The 22,248-nt window shown below is 40.4% G+C and overlaps 1 protein-coding gene across 2 annotated transcripts in view; it reads left to right on the top strand.

The window, feature by feature from the left end:
• Positions 1-3,048: 3,048 nt before the first annotated feature.
• NRG3 (neuregulin 3) overlaps positions 3,049-22,248 on the top strand; it is a gene marked incomplete at its 3' end in the record, with an annotated part of 444,882 nt that continues 425,682 nt past the window's right edge. For both annotated transcript variants that reach the window (XM_080620575.1, XM_080620574.1), the window contains exon 1: positions 3,049-4,635. In XM_080620575.1, coding sequence (XP_080476701.1) covers positions 3,942-4,635 — 694 coding nt within the window. In that variant the 5' untranslated portion in view covers positions 3,049-3,941. The remainder of the gene's footprint in view (positions 4,636-22,248) is intronic.

Here is a 22,248-nt window from a genome sequence, read left to right as displayed (position 1 = left end):
TGTATATGGAACTGGAACATAAATATCTCACTGGCATATTGTTTTGTTCCCGAAATGGACATGGCTCCAAAAGGGTCTTATTTCCCAATTTCAGATTTCTTTTCTTGGCTATTTTGAGAATAGCTATGGAACTGATGCCATGATAACAGTTAAAACAAATCTAACTCCTTTAACTAATTTATTAGGTTTCACTATTTGATGACCATGTGGGTGTACATGGTTCTGCTGTATGGAGGCATGTGTGAAGCTGGTCAGGAACAGCAGCCTTGTAAGAAAAACATTACCTACTGCACAGCCAAAACGTAACCCCATTGTTACAAAGTAATGTAATTATAGCATATCCAGTATGTGCGCATCACCAGTCCTTCAGAAAACACCATGACTGAATCCACTGTAGATAAACAACTTTATTCCATCCTAGTCACAGATGTCCTGAAGGAGATACTAAAGATTTCTTTGATTATTATTAAGAAAAGTCAAGAAAAATACACTACATGCTTTCTGATCACGATAAACATATTTCCAGAAAAAATAAAAGAATTGGGCTATGATACAGAATGAGTAGGAAGAAATGCAAGTGAAATTTACCAAATACCTACGTAAATTAGAATTAATGCACTGAACAGATTCACTTTAACAAGAGTGGGCTGATTTGAGAAACTGATTATGATTTGAATATTAATTTTTGAGGACAGAGAAATAATCTGGAAGTATTCAGAGAATTAGTTTTTCACACATCATAGAATTTTAACTCATAAGTAAATTATTGCAGGAAGGGGTTTCCATACATTGCCTGCACTTATGTGTCTAGGTGCATGGCATTATTTTTTTTTTTTTTTTTTAACTGAAGGATAAGCTATTTAAAACACATTTTCATTTACTGTGGGGTTAAGGGAAAGCTGCTTTGAGCTTCCTGTATCAAGTTCTGTGCCATTTCACATTTTTAGACCAAAGAACTCTCTTCAAAGAGGCTAATAGTCAACAGTAAGCTCTTCATTAACTTATCAGGATAATACCTGTTTTTAAGTGATTCACTTAAGTAAGGCACACTGAAAGCATTCCACAATCAACTTCAAGAACAGTCTGTCAACCCTCAATGATAAGAATGGGAAATTGTAAGAAAAGAAGCCTGAAAGTCTTTGCTCATAATACAGGAAGTCTTTCAATATTAAACAATGAAATGGCTACACTTCAGTCATCCTAATGGTATCACATCCTGATGTCTTCCATTAGAACCATTACAAAATTTAGGAGATGACAGCTTGAAAATCTTACCGGGGGAAGAAGTACAGTGGAGACAGATGAAACACTGAAAGACTTCAGGGGACAGTCATGAGGAAAATAAAAGCTATTTTGCGAGGGCTGTAAAACATTTTTGTTGTGTTTTTCCAGGAAGCATGTACAAATTATTTGAGAATGAATACAAAGAATGATTCATATTAAGCTTAGTGAACAACAATATGGTTGTGGAAGAGGCAAGAGCTAAAGGACATTTGTGCAACACATAGCCCAGGGCAGAACAAAGGTAGTCATAGTTTGCAAGGAAGGCGATGACAGTGCAGAACAGGCACTCATAACTGAATGAACCTGAGTCTAGATTTCCGTAAGAAATCCTGGATTCCATAAAATCAGTGACAAAGACTCCCTGGATTCTCAGGACTTTCTGTCTTGTTCATTTGTTTGCTTTACTGGGCATCATTTGTGTACTGGGCAATACTCATGCGGCTGTTTCTAAATGCTCTCTCCTAATCTTTCTGCCTCTTTGTCAAAGGAGTAAAAGCCCAGATATTTGTGTTTTCCAATGCTAAAGTGTTTTTTTTATGAGAAAGTGCTTGAATAGTAGACTGACCTGATAAGCCACTTCTACAGATTTTCCTCATGGTTAGCATTGCCCTGTCTTAGGGAAGCTGCCAAACTCCAGTTGGATTGCTTGAAATGACAATAATCTAGATGTCTATTTAATGTAACTGATATTATAAATGCTATTAACATTCATTCCGAAGAAAAATTCAAGCAGATATGTTTCAGCTGCACTAATTTTCTATATTTGTCTGTGTATATACAGAACAAATGTATTTCATAGTTTGTTTCTGACTTTTCTGCTCGATTACTCTTTAGAAATATTAATATACTTTTAAATACATTGCAAGGAAATAATGCATCAGAAGCAAGAAATTACACCACTGAGGCAACATTCAGAATAAAATGGGTTAAAACTATCTGTACATACAAAATTTTATGGATAATTTTCTAAAATTTTGAAACTGGTGATAAGACCACCCTGTGGTAGACTGCTGTTAACCCTTCAGTGACCATCTAGCTGTTGAAATGTTTATCCAGTAAGTAGATGGCCAGTGGTTGACCACATTGAACTTGGGAGTTCAACTCTGGAGTAGATAAAAAAGCTAGAGTAGTTTCAATATCAAAACTTTCCCATCAATGTCCTGAAACCAGAATCTCAACATGTGCCTGTGCCATCAGTTGCCCCCTCGGCTGCTGAAAAGGCCGATCTTTTTGTCGCAGGTGTCTGCTGGTTTTCGTTTTTCCTTTAGGGAATCCCTTTCAAAAACAAGGACAAAATGCTGCTTAGTTATCCGATAGCGCCAGAGACGAAAAATCTCTTTTCGCCCTGAGCCCTCGTCTTTGACCGAGAATCCTCTCGTAAGGGGTATCCACCTCCCCCCACGCACCTGCACACCCTTCGCCGCCCGCCTCTCCCCCCCCTCCCGTGTGTCTGGCGCTGAGCGGCAGCCCATGGCACTGCGGCCACAGGATGGGGCCAGGCGCCCCCCGCCCTTTGTTTTTTTCTCTTCTCTCCTTTTCTCTCCTTTCCTAGGCTCCACCTGCCGTAGCATACACCCTCCCGTGGGTTTTGACTGGATCATTTATTTATCTTGTGCGCATTAAGAAACCACCATTACGCTTTGGTGGGAGGTGCCTTACTTTCTGCGCGCTAGCCTGCCTCCCCTGCGCTGCGATAGGAATACACAATTGATCAGAAGCTGCAAGCTTGGCAGGAGCTGCCTTCTGCGTGTCTATTTGCCGGATCCGTATTTTTTGCCGACTGGGTCATTGTCGCCCCCTCTCTAGGGTTTCATCTTCTTTATTATTATTATTATTATTAATTATTATCGTGTTTGTGGATTTTTATTATCTTTATATATATATATATATTTTTTTTTTTTTTTTCCGGGAATCCTCGCCGGAGTTTCGACGCCGGGCCGGACATAGTGCTGGCGCTGAGGAGCTGCGCTGAGCCGTACCTCCTGCCCCGGGCTCCGCCCGCGGATCGGCCTCCCTGGCCCAGCGCCGGCCGCGGGGTCGCGGAGTAGCGAGCGCGCTACGCAGCGCCGCCGCCTCCCTGCGGAGCAGCCGAGGGATGCTGCTGCGCCGCGGCCGGGCATAGGTACGAGGCGAGCGGGCGGGTGAGGGAACGGAGGGAAGCGAGGAAGGAAGCAAGGAAAGACGGAAAGAAAAGATCTCCCAGCCCCAAGGGGAGAGAAAAAAGAACAGAGACGAGAAGGAGCGTGAATGTGAAGGAATGTGCCTGCCCGCCGCCGGAGCCAAACTGTTGGGATAAAAAAAAAAAAAATAAAACCCCCAGGAGGCTGATTCTTGCGACTTATCACCTGGAAAAAAAAAAAAAAAAAACCAAAACAAAAAAAGAAAACAAAAAGCTAAGAGAGGAAAGAAAACCCCTGCGAACGAAGAGGCTGAAGCGAGCAGCGCAAGAGGAGGGCACCCGGCGGATGGCGCGGCCGTACCGGTGACTCCGCGGCCGCGGGAGGCTGCGCGGAGCATGCCGTGCTGGCGGCGTGACTGAGCGGGGCGCTCCCGCCGCCCGCGCCGCCCTCCCCTCCGCCCCCCTCCGCCGCATGCCGCCGGCAGCCGCGGCGCGCTGATGCCCCGGGGCCGCGGCGGCGCTGCGGACGGCCCCTAGAATGAGCGAGGGGGCTGCCGGCGCCGCGGCGCCCGGAGCGGCAGAGGCGGCGGCGGCGGGGGGCCCGGGCGGGGATGGGGCCGGGGGTCCGCCGCGGGAGCTGCGCTGCAGCGACTGCATCGTCTGGAACCGGCAGCAGACGTGGCTGTGCGTGGTGCCTCTCTTCATCGGCTTCATCGGCCTGGGGCTCAGCCTCATGCTGCTCAAGTGGATCGTGGTGGGCTCCGTCAAGGAGTACGTCCCCACCGAGCTGATGGACGCCAAGGGCGTGGGGCAGGACCCCTTCTTCCTCTCCAAGCCCACCACCCCGCCCCGCGGCGCGGAGACCACCGCCGCCGCCACGCCGCGGCCGCCCAGCCGCGTCAGCCCCCGCCTCACCACGATGAGCCGGGCCCCCCCGCGACCTCCCGGCACCCGCGGACCAGCTCGGGGCGGTCCGCGGCCCACCGCGGCGCGGCACCCCGCCGGGCCCCACACGGCGCCGCCCGCCAGCGGTTCCCCCGGCACAGCCGGCCGCGGCGCGCGGCCGCCGCCCGCCGCCCCCAGCACCCCGCCGCTGCCCGCATGGCCCACTGCGGCACACGCTACCTCCTCCTACAAGATCTATGTCCACGACTCGGCGCCGTCCTGGACCTTGTCTCCCTTTCAGGAGTCAACTACCACCACGCCGGAGGCCAGCACGACCCCAAAAATCCGTAAGTACAGCCCGCCGCCCCGCGCCCTCGGGGCGCCCGCCCCACCCGCTTGCGAGTCCCCGTCAAAACCCGGTGCTTGCTCAGCCTCGGCGGGAGGTTGTTGCCAGCGCGTCTCCGGGAGACGCGGGGCTCCCGCCCTCTGGGAGGCCGAATTGCTCCGAAGTTGACGGTTCTTTTCTCCCTCCCCCACTTGCGCCCCCTTCCCCACCGACAAGTTCCTCGCTGATGTGATGTGATGGATGGTGAGGCAGGAGCAGCCATTTGAGAGGGCTGATTTCACTGTGTTTTTTAGGAAAGGTGCAGACCCCACTCTCGTCTTCAAGGCTGGTCTGCGGAGGGTATTTAAGAGATGCTGGGAGCTGTCTCAGCGAGGGAAACAATTGATGATCCACCGGGCCGGCTGCTCCAGAAGGGGCGGTGGGGAGAGCGGTCCCAGGGAGGTGCTGTGCCCGTGCCTCTGTGCCGGTGAGGGAGTTTGACTTTCCACACAGTCAACTCCCTCGAAAGAGATTTGAGAGCAGGCTCTGGAAGGATGCTCCCTCTGTCCCAGCGCTTGGCTCCTGAAAGAGCCGCTGCCAGCTCTACCGGGAAGGAGCCCATGGCACCCCACAATATGCAGACGCAGTCAAACGCTCTTGCGGCTCCTGTGTGTAGACACCGCACCGTCTTGCCGTAACTGACTGGTTGGTTTTTTGTTTTTTTTTTTTTTTTTTTTTTTTTTAGCAGGGTATGGGGCTAGTTCACCGATTGATGCTCGGTGGCTGGGTCTTCCCACCCTCCGAGGCACAAACCTAAGATTCAGGCTGAATCTGAAACTCGTTTGGTTTGGGTACATCAACTTTCACCATCTCGTAAAGGTTATATAGGACAAATGCAATCCGTGCGAAAAGAACTTATGTGTGATGCTGTTTAGTGAAATGCTCAATTATATCGTATTATAGTCATCTTCTGCATTTTCTTGGATGCGGTAGAGGAAACGACGAGCCATGTGTCATCCATTAACTCTTGGTTACTTCTGGTACGAACGTCAATTCAGTTGAATGCTAGCACCTGAATTGCTTTTACAGCCCAGGGCTTCCCTTTTGCTTGCTAATGTATGGCTATTCAGCTCAAGGATTTTGTTAGCGCATCATTTGAACTTTATTTTGTCCATTAAATCTATTTGCTGATGAGCCCTGAGGCTGGGAATATATGCAGGGCGAACTGATCTTGTGAATTGACAAAATCGGGAGAACAGCAAATTGGACGTGTGGGTGGATGTGCAGGTGGTGGATGGCTGGGAATGATTACGAATAAAACTATCACTAAATCAGAAGAGCAAACAAGGCAGTAACTCCCTTCCCCAGTGTCTGCTGCAGTAATTGAGAGAGAACCTTCCCTTACAGGTGTGTCTGAGCCTGTTTGCTCTGTGGGTACAACTCAAGGAAGTCAGATGATACCAGAAGGAGAATTTTATGTGGAGTTGGACCCTACCCATTTCACTTGGGTGTAGGGAGCTGTATACGGCACTTAAAAGACAAACAAGCAAAGGAAGTCTGATTCTCAGCCAGTGTCTCTGTTTTCAAGCCTTGTGTGAACCAGACATGTTATGTGGTCTTTCAGACTGTGTGAGTCTGAAATACTGCCTGGCCTTGTCAGGTAGGATCTCTTGGGGTATAAATGCTCCCTTGCAATCTGTCCTTTTCTCCCAATGTCATGGTTGTCTTTTTGGGGGTGTGTGAGAAATCCACAGCAATTTCCACCCCTTTGTGCTGTCTCCTTGCAAGACACAGGAGGCAAGAATATCCTGATTAATAAATACTGTTCATCTGGCAGGACTCTCCTCCATGCAAGACATACAAAGGAAGAAGAAAACCCAGAATCTTGGAATGTTCCTGTAGTTGCAGAGTCTTGTAACTATTATTTGTGTTAGAGAGACTGCTAATACCTTTTACAGCAGGGTGTTTCCCCTCATTAAATACAGCTCAGTTATAGGATGAAATGCAAGAAGTGCAAATCCAGCAGAAATTGACCCTGTTTGGGCACATTGATAGCAGAGATTATCATTAATGGAAGATTAAATAGATTACATAAAAAAAGGATTTGAATTTGTAGGGCATGTGGAATATTTTTTTTAAAGCCTACAGCTGTACTTTTCTGATACATATAAGCATCTCTGAGGATATATGTAAAATTCTCTGACGCTGCAGTATCTGCTGAAGAGGAGAGGGAGAAGAAATGCAATCTTTCTGCCATAAGATGCTGACATGGTGTGACCCCAAAACAAATATCTGCATCAGCCACTAGCAGTTCTTAGGAAGAAGGATTTTTTTTAAACCAAATTCATCCTCATTTCCCAGGTTGAGCTGCATGTTCCTTCTGTGCCCACTGCTCCAGCTGCTATTAAAATGAAAGTCATGGATTCCATTGTACTATGTGAATACAAATCTGACATGACAAATCTTACACCCAGCTTTCAAAACAGAGGACACCCTTGTGTGATCCTCTGGCTTGGCAAGGCACATACGTGGGCAGGAGTCATAGGTTATTTAGAATTTCACAGCTTTTGGGAAAAGAAGCAGCTGTTGTTATGTATACTGGTTCATGTTGTAGTTTGTTTAATTGTTTTAACACGTTAGAATGGGCTCAAAATATGACTTAGGAAAATGGAAGGCAAATCAGGACCTATTTTTCTATAAAGCCGGATGATTGCCCACCTGAAGCAAATGTTGGTAAAACCTTTTCTCTGTGTGTGCATTCATCTGAGGAGATGTTGTGAAATCTCTCTTTTTTTGTGGGTGTACATAATGACAATAATTCTTGGTTGTGTTTCACTCAAAGTCAAGCTATCTGTTAGCTGTTTTGAAAGTTCTTGATGAAGATCCTTCAGGTTCTGACTAAGCAAATGCCAGTTACTCATCAGATCTCTCTCTGTGTTTTGTGCCTGCCTGTGTTTGTCATGATCATGCGTGGACTATGGCTTTTCAGCACGAGCCTCTTTATCCAGTGCTCAACGTAAAATTCAGTCATTGATTTAAAAAGATAGTCCAGCCTGTAGATAAGAAAAATCAACCAACTGACTGGAACACACCAGTGAGGTTTTATTTTTATCAAGCCATTGGCTTAATTTCTAAAGAGTCATGCCCTGATTTTCCCAATATGCATTTTTCATGGTGTTCTGGGTTCTTCAGTAATATTATCTTTAAATTGAGATACTGTACTTATAAGAATTCCTGTGTGAATTCAGCTATGAAATAGCCCTGTGGTTTCTCTTGTGTTCATATGACCAAAGGCTAATGCAGAGAACTGAGGTCAGGCAGGTGAGGCTTGACTAATGCATGGTAACCAAGGAAAGACATGTTGCAGAACTCTTAATCAGTGTATCTTGTAAAGTCCAGTTTTGACCTTTTTTTATGACTCCAGATTGCAGCCCGAGTATTCTTTGATTTCCTGCTAAAGGTTTTCTGGTCCAGTCGTTTATCCTAGTCATGCCTCTGTCTGTTTGATATGCATGGCATAGGTTTAAGTAACAAGCTTCTGGCAGATGAACTGTTACCAACACTGACATTTTGGTAAAAGCTGTTTGTTTTATTTTGCACTGACTCAAATATCTTTTTCACATTAAGGATGACACTTAGATGGAACTGCGGGGTTTTCACCAACTGGAGGGTGTTGTGGGAGGTGCCAAACCGTAGTAAAACCAGACCTACTCTTCCTAGAGCTCTAAAACATTCTGCCAACAAATGACATGTATCTGTGAACACTTCACATTATGATCATGAGCTGTCATTGAAATCAAGGGGAGCATGTATGACTGTAAAGCACATGCCTTTAGCATCGACTAAGATTAATGTCAGTTATTTATCAATCTGTAATAGAACAAAAGCTGTTGAATTAGGAAAAAAACATGCTGAAGTGAACAACTGGGAGTTCTAAAAGCATTTGCTTTTTCCTCATTCCCACTTACTTTCTATTCACATATCATGAGTCAATGTACCACAGACATGATTAGGTTTGTGTTTCCCATCTTAAATACTTGAAGGCTACTGTCAAGATAAAAGAAATACATAATTGTAGTCACACCACTGAAGTGGAAGTTATTGTAATTTTATTTTATTGTATTGTTATTGTAGTTATTGTAATTTTATTTTTTTTTTTTTCATATGTTACAGCTGTATTTTGCTTCGTCTTTTTCAATTAAGTTGGATGACACTGGACTTAATACCATTTCTCGTATATAATCCTCTTTATAGTTAGGGACTAACACAGTTATCACTGAGTTCGTAAGGAAGTGGAATGTTTAAGTGAGGCTCAGTCACAGATACATACATTGATTCTATTTGGATATCTTTCCTTTCTGTTCCGCTTACTTAAGTGTTTATTGGAATCCATGACCTAGGAGAGCTTTCACAGCACTGGTATGATGAGAGGAAGGAATGTTGCTGAAATGATTCCATGCTGCCTTTTAACCCAGAAGAAAACTCTTTTGGAGGTTATAAGGATTCTCGTGACGTCAGTTTAACCTGTGATCACCAGTAAAAGCCAAGTCTTGCATTTTATTTATCTTATTTTTTTTTTAGCATCTGTACAATGTTATGTGATATATGTTGACAACAGAATACCATTATTAAATTAAAGTATTGATTCATTGCAGAGTATTATGCTAAAGTGATGTCAGTGGTCTGTCTAAACCTACAGAAAATGGAAATTAAAAATTAAAGCAAAAGACCTGTCTCTATCTACAGCATTGTGTCTAGTGTTGCAGTACATTTATCATCTGACTCAATGCTTTGAAATCTCCTGCAAAGCCCAGTAAATATGTGATAGATATGGATTTGGCTTTGACTTTATCTTTAAATTTGATAGCTCATGTAACTTTCAGGAAGTAGCTAAAACATACTACCATTTGGCTTTTGCTGAATTCTCCGTGACTTGCTTGGAAGCACAAGGAAAAGTGCCTAGTAAAATTGTGTAGGACCACCTGGCTGCAAATAAATGTATTTGTGGAGACTTTTGTATGTTTCTGAGCCTGGTGATTTTGTTTTTGAGATTCTCTGTGGTTCGAACAAGTTTGCAATACTCCAGTCTTAACAGCATGTGTGTTTGTGCACACACAAGATGCAGGCAGGTGTTTGTGCATTTGTGCACAGTACTTGTTTTTGAAGAGGATCAGGACCTCAAAGACTGTAGTAATCTCAGGATCAGTGTTTGCTAATCAAGACAGCTACTTTGGTTGCAGTGCTTGTCCTTGCAGTGTAGTCCAGAAAAGAAACCTGGAGGTTTAATAGCAGCAAACTAGACTGAATGCCAAGTTAAAGTGCCTTTTTTTTTTTTTTTTTATTTAAATCTGGAAGCCTGTTTCAAGTTCTGCTGTGTGCAGGGGAGTCATTGTCACTGCTATGTTTAAGCTTAGGTACTTTTTTTTTTTTTTTTTTTTTTTTTTTTTTTTCATTACAGGAGTAGACGTAACTCAGAAAAATCACCAAGATACTTTGTGTAATGGAGATAATTTCTTACTCTGAGAGTCTTGGTTCTTGGATCAATATGGTGAGGGTTAGAAGTGTCATTTGATGAGGTGCTGTGCTCCAGATCAGAACTGGTGCTATGTTTTCTCATTGCTCAGATCTAAATTTTGAAGGCTGACAGCTCTTAAACCTGCTTCCATATTTCTACCTTCCCCTTCATAACTAATCTCAAGTCACTCCGTTGAGTAAAGTACGTCTTCAGTGAAAAAAAGTAACTCACTGTGAGGGCTGAGCAGACAGGCTTGCCAAGTGAGGGCACTTTTGACCAGGACAAGGGAGAGGATGAGCATTCAAATTGCTTCTAAGTAACACACAGAAGAAGTGAATGTGTCTAGGTGGACAAGTGCTCTTTGAGTAGGTTTTTACTTTTTGTCATGCAGGTTTCTGAGTACCCTTGGTAAAATGCATTCAAGAGGAGAAAAATGAACAAAGCAGCCACAAGGAAAATTAAAATAGCAACTGCATTTATAAATTTTAGTGTCATTTTCACAGAAGAAATACCTGATGGGGTGGAGTCTTCCTGGTGAAATTTGGTGATAGTAGTAGGGAAAAATACATTTGCTAAATGCTTATTGCTAACTATTCAAATGTTTGTTTCTGAAACTTGATCACCATACTCAATAATGCTCTTGTAGTATTTAAAACTGTAGACAAAATAAGTAAACAGTAGAAAATTCTTCCAGTATTCCATCATTTCTGTCCTCCAAGGGCAATATTTTGCATTTCTAAAGTTGTGTAGCATGTAAAGAGGAGGATTCTGTCCTTTTTCCAACCTGCTACTCCTGATACTATTCAAAGACAATTCACTTCATATCATGTTTAGCAACAGATTTATTTATGTATTTTTCCTTGGAGTAGTTTGAGTTTTGTATTTCTGCAGGAACTAAACCTTTGGGAAAAGCTCAGGTAGAAGGAAGAGTCCAATAAAAACATAATTGGGTGAAAGAATGAAAATCTTTGGGCTGAAATACCAGAAGAAATTCCTGCTTTAGTCACTGTAAAATAGGCCCAGTAACTTGCAAAGTCTCTTCTTTTTGCTTTAACATCTTCTTTCTGTTTGTTACTTGTTACTTTTTGCTTTTATGGCTTTTCTTTTTAAGATTTGAATTAATCTCTTGGCAATTCTAAGGGACCTACAGTTCTGTCCCATCCCTGCTCATTTGCATTTTACAGGGAAGATGCACGTTAGTAATGTATATATATTGGTAGCGTATTGGTTGCTCTTTGTAGAAAATGAATTCCTATTTTAATCTGTATGAAAAGACCTTTCACTGAGGCATTTTGCACTGAGGCATAACTTTCTTAGCAAAGAATTGAGGAAAAAACATCTAGATAGTATTCCATAAAGAAGTTATGCTGAATTAAGTAGTTTAGAGTCTTTGGTTTTTATAATGAGATTGCTTTATGGACAACTTTTGCAAACTTATAGGCCCAATTTAGGGTGTGCCAGTGATGCCTTTTCTCTTTTTAGAGTTATGTGTCTGCAGAATCAGGGTCAATTTTTGTGAACATCTGTGTGATTAAATCTGTTACTGTGTTTTAGGTGGCAGTACGAATGCTTACAAAATGTGCCTGAGTAAATAAGTGTACATCAGCTTTAAAGTGCTTTTTAAAAGTTGCCAGTATTATTTAAATGTACTTACTAGAACTGAGATTCCAGTATTGCATTTTCTTTTTTTGTGTGTGTGTGTTTAACACTGTCTTGAAAAATACACCATTGTTATATCTATTCTTTGCCCAAATTAAGTTATGTGGTAAAATCTTTCTGTTCTGGGGGACGGTAGTTGCTTAGCTATAGACTGCCACTGGTCCTGTGGGTCATGAATTATTTTGCACATCACTTTTAAATTATTTCCTTACCTGATTTTTTTTTTTAATTGTTCCAGAAAATATTACTTCCAGTTTTGTACAGGTTTTCTCTGTATTCCTCAGCTGAATGTATGTCAACACTTTTTCCTAAAGCTTATAGATAGAAAATATTTTCTAAAATGTTAGAGATGGCAAGTTGTGTTTTAAAATTTAGTTATTTTCTGAAATAGAAATTATGAAATTATCCTCACATTGTTCATTTCACAGCATTATTACTGTTAAAGTTCAAGATTCTAGTTCAGTAGGAACTGTGCCTTGATTGCTGGCTGTTACCAGATAGAGGGGCTATAGCACTGTGTAACAGCAAACCATTAAATTAGTATTAATAGCAAATAGCCTTTTTTCCAGATCTGATTATTTTCGCTGATGTCAGAACTTGTAAAGCAAGCATTTGAGATAAGATGGGGGTATTCTCTTGGAAGGGCTTTGGTGGTCTGTTTTTACCACAGTGACAAGGTTTTTTTTTCCTAATGTGGTTGGCAAGGAAAGTAGAAAATGTACAATCTAACCTGCAGTTGCTGTGCTGCTTCTAAATGCAATCTCTACTTTAACAAAACAAAACCCCCAAACTCTTGCATCAGAAAGTGTTGCTAACCTGCAAAATTGTGCTGCATTGTGCAATGGTAATGTTTACTTTTGCCTCCCACTTTAATATATAATAAAATTATTAATACATAATATGCTCAGAGTGGCTGAGTGTTGTAGCTAGCTAACCTTCCCAGTGTCAGACAGATACTGTTGAATATAAAAAAAATGATGTAGGGAATATTTGTTTCCTCTCCCCCTGGTGAATTGCAATACAAATGGTCAGAAGGTTATCATTAAATGCTATCCCAGAAGTTTTGACTTGGGATGGATTGCGTAATATTTGCTAAAAAAAAAAAAAGAAAAAATCTATTAACTATCCTCCAAAGGGGTGTGCTTTGTTAGTATTTTGTGGAGAAGAAATTAATGTTCCTTTTCAATCTCTTAGTGAATTTTCAAAATAGGAGCAGGGGTTTTGCTTGAAGCCTAGAAATAACCTGTACTGAAATGGTGGTGATTTTCCTGCTATTTAGGAGTATCAAATATTAAGACTTTGTACTGCTAGGGTTCAATGGGCAGCTTGTTCAGGAACTTAATGGAGGGGATTATTCTGATTTCTGATGAGTGTCAGGGCTCCTGATTTAGAGGGGTAGAGATTCTTTTATAATTATTTCATAAGTAGCTAGACTACATTAGTCTTTAGCCTGAAATCTGGCCCAGCTACATAAGGGTCATAGTGTTAAAATTCAATCTTTTTTTTTTTTTTTTAAAAAAAAAAAAGAACCACAAACCCCTAAAAAGCCTAAATGTCACACAGAAATACAGACAAGTGACTTTTTCCTTAAACATTTTAGGTTTCTTTTGCTTTTAGATTTCCATCTTTATTTCATAACATGTTAATAGGGCATACCATGCATTTCAGAGGGTTAGTTGCTTATTTGTAAAGACTGTGCAATGTAATAATGTTGATTACAATTTGTTTCAATCAATCAAAAATGTTAGTGAGAAAGTTGCAAGCTAAAACAATTTATAAATTGTAGTACTGAACAGGTGAAAATATTAATTGAATGTTTTTTTGGGATTTATAACATTCACACTTTTAGATTCATTGACTATCTCAAAGCAATGATACAGCCTGCTACTAAACTGAGATTGTATACTTCTGCAGCAGGTTTTCATAATGCACACAGATTCTCTTCCTGCCAAAGCTGTTCTGTTAGGAGGTTGTACCTTTGCCTCGTCTAATTACCTTCTGAGCTGTGAAGATGATGACATTGATGCTCATAATGATAATAAAAGCAACACAGAAAATTCACAGAATAGTTTTAGACTCATAGGTTCGAAGGCTCATTTGTAACGGGAAAGTGAACAGTTGCCACTTGGTGACTGCTGTCGCCTTGCCTTAGAGAAGAAAGGTGGCGGATGGGCAGTGGAGATGACGGCGTGAGCTGTACCCATCCTGCACTTCTGCACAAGGAGCTCTTCAGCACCGTTTGGCCTGATCTGGGAAGACACAGCCTTTGCCTTGGCTCTGTCAGCATTAACTATCCTGACTTGTTCTCTACAAAAGCACAGAGGGAAAGAAGTATTGCCAGTACCTCTTTGTATCTGGAGCACATTACAGAGGCTTGCTTAGTCCTAAATGAAAAGCAAGAATAATAACTTAATGTTTTAAATTGGTTTCAGAAATATCTGCCTGCAGTAGGGAATTCTTACAGGTTTTAGGTCTTTGATGGCTGGATTTAATCTGAAGATATGAATCTGAAATGTTAGTGTGTGATACGTTTAAGAGGGGAAGAAGAGTCTGATATTGTAATTGTTATCGTATAGGAGATCGCTTGCATCTGCTGAATTTTAGTAATTGGCTACACTACAAGGCTTGATTACACCTTGTGTTCACATACACTTGAAAAGCTGTCCTCTGTTACCTTAGCAGATGTAGATGTGTAGCCAGCTACCACTGAAGCCAGCTACCAGTGGAGTACCCTGAATCAAGCACAGTTTGAGGGGTACTCCTCATTCCTTGTTTGTTTGTGGTGCATATTTTGGAAACATGAACAGGTATTTATTCAAGTTGGATAATAATTAAAATACATTTATCCCTGATTTTAACAGTGATCCTGGCTGCTAGTGGACAGACCTAGGCTAAAAGTCCTTAGTGTAAATAGACTATAATGGGTAGAGTCCTTCAGTGAGGATGAGGTATGCTAGGTGATAAAAGGATTAATGATTTTTGTGATATGTTTCATTTGCATACTGTGAGAATTTTGTCTGTTTAAAAGCAGTGTAGGTGTCCTGGGTTTAGCAGTGGCAGTCAGTTTTTTTTCTCCTTCTTAGTAGCTGTTGCAGCACTGTGTTTTTGACTTTTGGCTTGGGAACAAAAAACTGATAACACTGATGTTTAGACTGACCAAGGACTTTGTGAGTCTCATGCTCTGCCAGGGAGGAGGAGGGGCCGGGAGGAAGCGGGGACAGGACACCTGACCCAGACTGGCCAAGGAGGTGTTCCATACCATAGCACGTCATGCCAGGGGATGTAACTGGGAGCTACCCGGAAGGGCACGTCCCCTTTTCGGCCGGGCTGTCTTTTCCGGCAGGCGGTATCGTATTCTCTTCCCTTGTTATTTCTCTTGTCGTTGTTATTGTTGGTGGCGGCAGTGGTGATTTGTGTTATACCTTAGTTATTAAACTGTTCTTATCTCAACCCGTGGGAGCTGCATTCTTTTGATTTATTAGGGAGCTTATTTTTTAAAATGCTTTTAAGAAGATACTGTAAAATTATATCTAATTCAATACATTTGAATTATTTAGAGATTATTTTTCAACCATCCCTTTACATTCTAACAATCTTATTTTTTTTTCAGGTTTGTAATTCTGTTTATGAATCCAATTTATATGGCAGCATAGATTTTTGAACTTTTCCATTAACAAATACTCCTTAAAAATAAATCTAGTGTATTTTGTGTAATGGAATAGAATTACAAACTGAGAAACTCATATGTGACTGGGTGTTCAGTGGAACTGTAGGCTGCTCTGCAGTTCTGTGAGAATCACAGCAAGAAGCAGAGTAAACCACAGACAGGCACTAGACTGAATGTTTTACATGGGAACTAATAATTAAAGCTTATTAAAGAATATAGAGTCCAAATGTAATGAAGCTCTTTTAATTATCACCAGATTTTGGTCCACCTCTGCATTGGCAAGAGGTAATTAAAAGCTTCTAAGTTCAGTTCAGCTGTGCTTAAATGAAGGTTGGGGTAATCAAAACAGAAATAAAAGGCATATGAGGATATAAGGTTAAATGTACATGATGTGCAATTCCAGTAGTAGTTATGGAAAATAAATTGATGTAAAAAACCCCAACAAACCTAAACCCAAAATGTAGTATCAGATTCAGTGTTATTTCATGTCTTTGTTAGTTACTTTATGATTTCCTACATTACAGGACAAAATAACTTTTATCACTAGGTATTGAAAAGTGTATCTTATAGTGTGTAGATCGAGATACTTTGTGTGAAGACAGTGCTCAGCCTTTGGTACACTTCAGTGCTGTACTGTCATCTTTGGAGCTCTGCCCTTTGTTACAATTGAATGAAATTACCTTGTTGTTCCACTTTCACCAAAACAAGGGCAACTTTGACAGTGTAGAGCTGTTATAATAGACAGTTGCTATAGAATGACTTAATTTTCACAATTTTGTCTTGCTTATTAGGCTGCAATTCATCCCCTAAAGTTGTTCAAACCTCAGTGAAAATAACAGACCACAGATCATTGGTTACTGGAAGTTAGGAGACCAGGATGATCACTTCTCCTTAAACTCAAGATTTCTTATTTATGAAATAAGAAGTCTCATGGTAAAGAGACACAGATGAGAAGTGAGAGGTGTGTTACAATGCACGTTCAAAAAATAATAAGGAAATACACTTCACAAGTCTTATTTTAAATTTCAGAAAGTACCTGATATCCTTGATCGTGCTATTGGTTGTGTGATCATTTTCAATAATTTTCTGTCAGTGATATATATTAGACTTTAGAATTAAAGAGGAAGGGATGGAAGCTTTTATTTTTTTTTTTTTTTTTTAATGTGATTTAAAAGCAGATCTCCAAATATAGCCAAGGTATGTCTCTGAGTAATGGGGCTGTATGTGAGACACCCTAACAAGCCAGTTACTCTAGTTCGTAAGTCTTTAGTTTTTGTCCTGCAGTGAGTTGAATCAGGTTTGAATTTGGAATACGTGTTAGGCCAAAACCTGCCATAATGACAACCCCATTTAACTCTTTTAAACTTAATTTTATAGTCAGTTGTCACTAGGAATTTTAGTAGCTACTATGTTTTATATTGCTGTCTTGTTATATTTTAGAACTGAAGTGTTATTGTTGCCATATCTCACATCAAAAGGAAGAAACACTTTCAGTATGAGGTAGTCTTCTATAGATAGAGTCAAAATGCTCTCTGAGTAGGCGGGATCCTTAGCCAAATCCAAAACCAATGAGATAAGTGAGAATAAGTGGGCTCTAGGTAACATTTAAAATAAACAATTACAAAGGAGTGACTTGCTTAGCTTTGTCTGTTGTTCTGCATTCGCTCATAGCTGACTTTTATTAAATGTAGCTATGCTGATCTCTTAAGAAAAGAAGAATCTCTTCTAACAGTAATAATGTATTTATTACAGTGGATCACAAGTGGAGAATGGGACAAGGTTTGTAGGAGAGGTATTCCAGTAGGTCAATACAACAGGAGAAAAACTGGCAAATACTTTGTCTCTTTGGTGTGAGGTAACCGATTTCCTTTTCGCTTTTCAGCCTCCTTCCAGTGGTAGAATTCTAACACCAACAAAGGTTTAGGTATGTTTTTTTAATTAACTGAAAATGTTTTTCATAACTTGAACTGATACGCTTAGCTTTGAAGTATAAATAAGTAAGTGTAAACCTTGCTAAGTGTTGTCCTGTTTGATTATTTATCCTGCTGTTAGGTTTGGGGTCTAAAAACAATACCTGTATCAGAGAAACTTACCAAAGGTGGATGAGAAACTGTTTATCATCTTAAAATTCTCACATATTCAGATCATCTTAGTAGTCTGGAGAAAGGTTTAGTATCAGTAGTTATTATTGAAGATTAATATTATTTTAACACCTAGATGTATGACTCCAACAGAGGCATTCACATTGACGGTGCGCTCATTATGAATTTCAGAGCCTGTATGAAATGGTTTATTCTGCTGTTTGAAAACATGTTTTGGTAATAGCTTTTTTTAATGCCTTTAGGCCATTTAATTGTCATTAAGTGGCATAATATGCTGTATGGAATGGAGAGCTGGGAGTATTTTGGTTGCAAACAGAATAATGAAATGGATTGAAAACAAAGAGGAATAATAAACAAATAGATTTGTGCTATTAACAGCTACTTTGGGCTCCGCATCCTATTTATGACCCAAGTATACCATGTGCACCATCTAAGGTGGGATGTATTTTTCACCAGGCAGTCATGGAGTTTACTACAGGTAGTAGTCCGTCTGGGACTGATCCTGCCCCTGCTGAAGTACTACTAAAGCTATGTTAATTTTAATAGTAGTGGATTAAGCCTGTGGACCATCATTTGTTACTATGGAAGTCAGTGAAGGCTCTGCATGTGGCCTGATGTGGGACCCAAACCAACACAATGTCTGACACAGCTGTGCCCGAACATCCATTTTACTGAATAGTAATAATACTTGGCTGGTATCTGCCAAGAAGGTTTTTGACAGGGCTTTTGTGTTCTACATAGAATCATAGAATAGTCAGGGTTGGAAAGGACCCTAAGATCATCTATTTCCAATGCCCCTGCCATGGGCAGGGACACCACACACTAAACCATGTCACCCAAGACTCTGTCCAGCCTGGCCTTGAACACTGCCAGGGATGTAGCATTCACAGCTTCCTTGGGCAGCCTATTCCAGTGTCTCACCACCCTCACAGTAACGAACTTTTTCCTTATATCTGACCTAAACTTTCCCTGTTAAAGTTTGAACTTGTTACCCCTTGACATGTCACTACAGTCCCTGATGAAGAGTCCCTCTTCAGCATCCTTGTAGGTCCCCTTCAGATACTGGAAGGCTGCTATGAGGTCTCCACACAGCTTCTACAGGCTGAACATCTTTCAGTTGTGATTGTGTGGCAAGGTGCTCAGTTGATAGTCAGAGAAGCATTAGGAGAAATTAATTTTTTTTTTTTTTTTTTTTTTTTTTTTTTTTTTTTTTTTTTTGAGGGGGGATGTCTTGGCTTGAAGTGGTTGCTTTGCCTTGGAGTTTTCTTGGGATCCCACAAGTGAAGCTTTGTTAATAACGTAAGTCATTTGTAAAGAAACCTGCACTGTAAGCTTCAGGTCTTAAAAAGAAACAGTATTTAAAAAATAAACTATTAAGTTTATGAGATAAATTGTTGAAGTAAGGTAATATTTATCCATTCTGTCAATTAAGACAGCATTTATAACCTAAACAACTACTGCACTAATCTTGGAGAAGTGAAGACCTCCTCAGTGACCCAATATATACTCTAGTATGAAGCAAATGGCTAATGTAGGTAGACTCCTGGTAACCCAAACAGTCCTACTTGCCTCTAGTAGTTTTTTGAGCTTCATGAAAGAGGTGCGAGTGGTTAGAATTTCCCTTCAGAAGTCTTCATTTGAGAAAAGTGTCTGTTCTTCAGAAAGTGAAGTCATATTGTGGGAACTGAACTGCCAAGGATTTCAAGGCCATTGCTTAATAAGAATTTACATTTATAAAGGTAGAAGTCTCAAACTCCTTTTTCAGAAGAAAAAAACCTGCAGCCGTAGTTCTCTAAAGTCCCAGATGCTTTCTCTGTAAACCATGTGAAGCTCTACCAAATGACCGACTTTTTACAGGGACAAGCAGTTTATTGCGTAACTGGTATGCATAGTCACTGTGAAGTGCATCACAGAACGTGTGATTTTAAGATCATATTGTAAACACACATAAAATAAAATAAAAAAATAAAACACGGTATATTTGGAATTTTTGCATTAAATCAAGATATGATCAAAGGAGTATTTGGTACTGCACATTTTTAAAATTAACTGTATTTTTTTGCTGAGTCTTGCAATAGGCATGAAATCTCATCTGTTCTGCTATATTTGCTTCTTAAAGCATAGACTGTAATATTTATATAGAAATTTCATTGATGGGTTCTGTAGTATCTTAAATAGGGACAAGTAACAGTCCCAAGTGATGCATTATTTGGAGGACATGTACATGATAAACCTAACAGAAGCTGTCTTTCCTCGTTTCATTTTTTCACTATATGTTGTGCTACCTGTGCTTTACTGGTGCAGTGAAATTGTGAATGCTGGTTCCAGTGTTCTGTGCTGATTCTTCCATTGTTGCTGATCAGTTAAGCTTTTCCAGAAACACACAGAGAGAACAGAACAGTAGAGGTAGGAGCAGAGGTCTTGTGCTCAGAGGGAATGAGAAAGACTGATTTATGTGCTTGGGAGATCAGAAAGCTGATGGAATCATATATATTGTGAAGATTTAACCTGCTTTCTCATAGGCCTAATTTATTATGGTAAAACTGCTGCCAGTAGGTGAATTATTGAAGAGCTAAGAAGGAAATTAGACCAAGATGATGTACTGTGTTCACAGTCAGGTAATACAGTCTGTGATCAGTTCCTGTTGTGCTCTCCAGCAGGATCCTGTAGCATTTCTCCCAGGAATTCTCCTGGGATGGGGGGCACTCGGGAAGAGAAAGAAATAATACGAGCTGGAGAAAGAATTCTACATATCGTGGGCCATTTTGGTGGATCTTTTCAGTTTCCCCAGCAGAAAGGCAGTTGAAGCTGTTGTTTTGTCCATACTGCTTCTGCACTCTGGAGTTGAATGAATATTTCATCGTCACCTGAGTGTGTTATGGTCCACTACCCCTGCCTGAACCTTGCTGAAAAGCTGCTGTGAGTCTCAATGTACAGAGAATCATGCCCCAGGAGATAGTGTTCCCTGTAATGGTGCTCACAATATTCTTAATTTCCTTTTAGGATTATTGAATCCCAAATCTAGTTTTCAAAAAAATATACCGTGGAGAGCAGCCAGGTCTTTTAAAATTCTACCTGAGAAGAAATGCATTCTAAATTCAGAGTGCCTTGTGTAACTACTATGGAAGCCCATTGATGGCATTGTCTTGCTTGTTTCTTGCCCTGTACCATCTGCCTTAGTTTCCATTTCTCTGCTGATTGATGTATTAGAGTCAGAAATACTGATATAGTCAACTGCAAAACATAAATTCAGTACTTCCTGTTAAGAAGAGAATAACTCTTCTGCATTCAAAGCTCCTTTAATTTTGAGAATTATTCTTATAGTTCTTTTCTAGGCTGCAAAAAACCTCCAAAAGTTTTTGGAGAGAGATATATTTGGAATATCTTAGCCCACCTTTGTAAGAGTTAAAGGTGTAGCTTGATATCTGTATATTTGTTTGTGATTATCTGTCCTGTTCTAGAAACTCTTGCTGATGCTTCTTTTATATAAGTGCTTCATTTTCTCTATAAGTGGTTCCTACTGGAAATATAAAGTTTGTAGGAGATGTTTCTCCATCATATTCTGTGGTAAATATCAATGCACAGAAGTAATTTATTTTATATGCAGTATCCATAATTGATGCCTCATCTTTTAGCAGAACATTTGATTCTTTCATAGCCTTCCTATGACTGATGCAATTAAATGCTTTATTTATTGCCTTTACCTAAGAGCTTTTAAAATTCTCTTGGTTTTCTGAATAATTTGCTCTGGCTAGATTTTATTTTTGACAGGATGTGTTGTCATTTAGCTTGCTGTCTTCTCTTGCTGTTTTCTAACTTTTAGGAAGAGGAGTAATGCCATACCTTCCTGGATTAGATTGCAGTGTAATTTGAAACTCTGGTATTTTATATTCTAAGGTTTTTCCCCTTCCATTTAATTTCTTTCCTTTTTATTTTTTTTTCCAGCTTCCCAAGTGTTTTGAAAAGCTTTACCTGTTACTTGCTAATGCTGTTGTCTTCCTTGTCATATCCCTTTTCAGTCATAACTAAGCTGCATCATATGCTCATGTTTTGGATCAGCTTCTGTTTTTCAGTGAGAACTGAGTCAAAACTGGTTGCTCAATATACTTTTCTTGCTGTTCCAAGAAGCAGCTGTTCAACATGCTGAAGACTTGCTGCTAGAAATATCAAAGTAATAGACTATAGGAATAGAATCACGTTTTCCCCTGTTTACTGTGTTCTGTGATCTTTTAAGCGACCACAGTGGGGTAGAATTTTCTGTATTTGCTTATATCCATTGCCTGGGAAGCTGTCAAGTTATCCACTCTCCTCCTGAGTCTTTTCTTACCTTATTTAATGAGGAAGAGTTTGAAGACTTTTTTTCAGCTGTAACAATGCTCAAGTTCCTCTCTGCTGGAGTTTTCACATGATCATTGCATTTAAGTGAGTAATTTTTATATTTTCTTTACATGTTGAGAATGTATTCTCTGTTACCCATGGGGATAATGTTTTCTTATTGCAATATAGATCTATCTTCCTTAAATTACATTCTTAGTATAGATATGCTGCATAAATGTGGCATTTTCTTAAGTGTTGCTTAGAGCTCAAGTGGATGAATTCATGCAGTGGGCCCTCCCAATAAGCGGATCCTTATCCTTCACGTTCCCTGCCAGTTCACATCTGGCTGTGGAACTTAGGGGTTTGTTTTTTTTT

Source organism: Psittacula echo (assembly GCF_963264785.1).
Source record: "Psittacula echo genome assembly, chromosome: 6".
In the NCBI taxonomy this organism is placed as follows: Eukaryota; Metazoa; Chordata; class Aves; order Psittaciformes; family Psittacidae; genus Psittacula; species Psittacula echo.
This window is presented reverse-complemented; position numbering and strand designations above follow the sequence as displayed.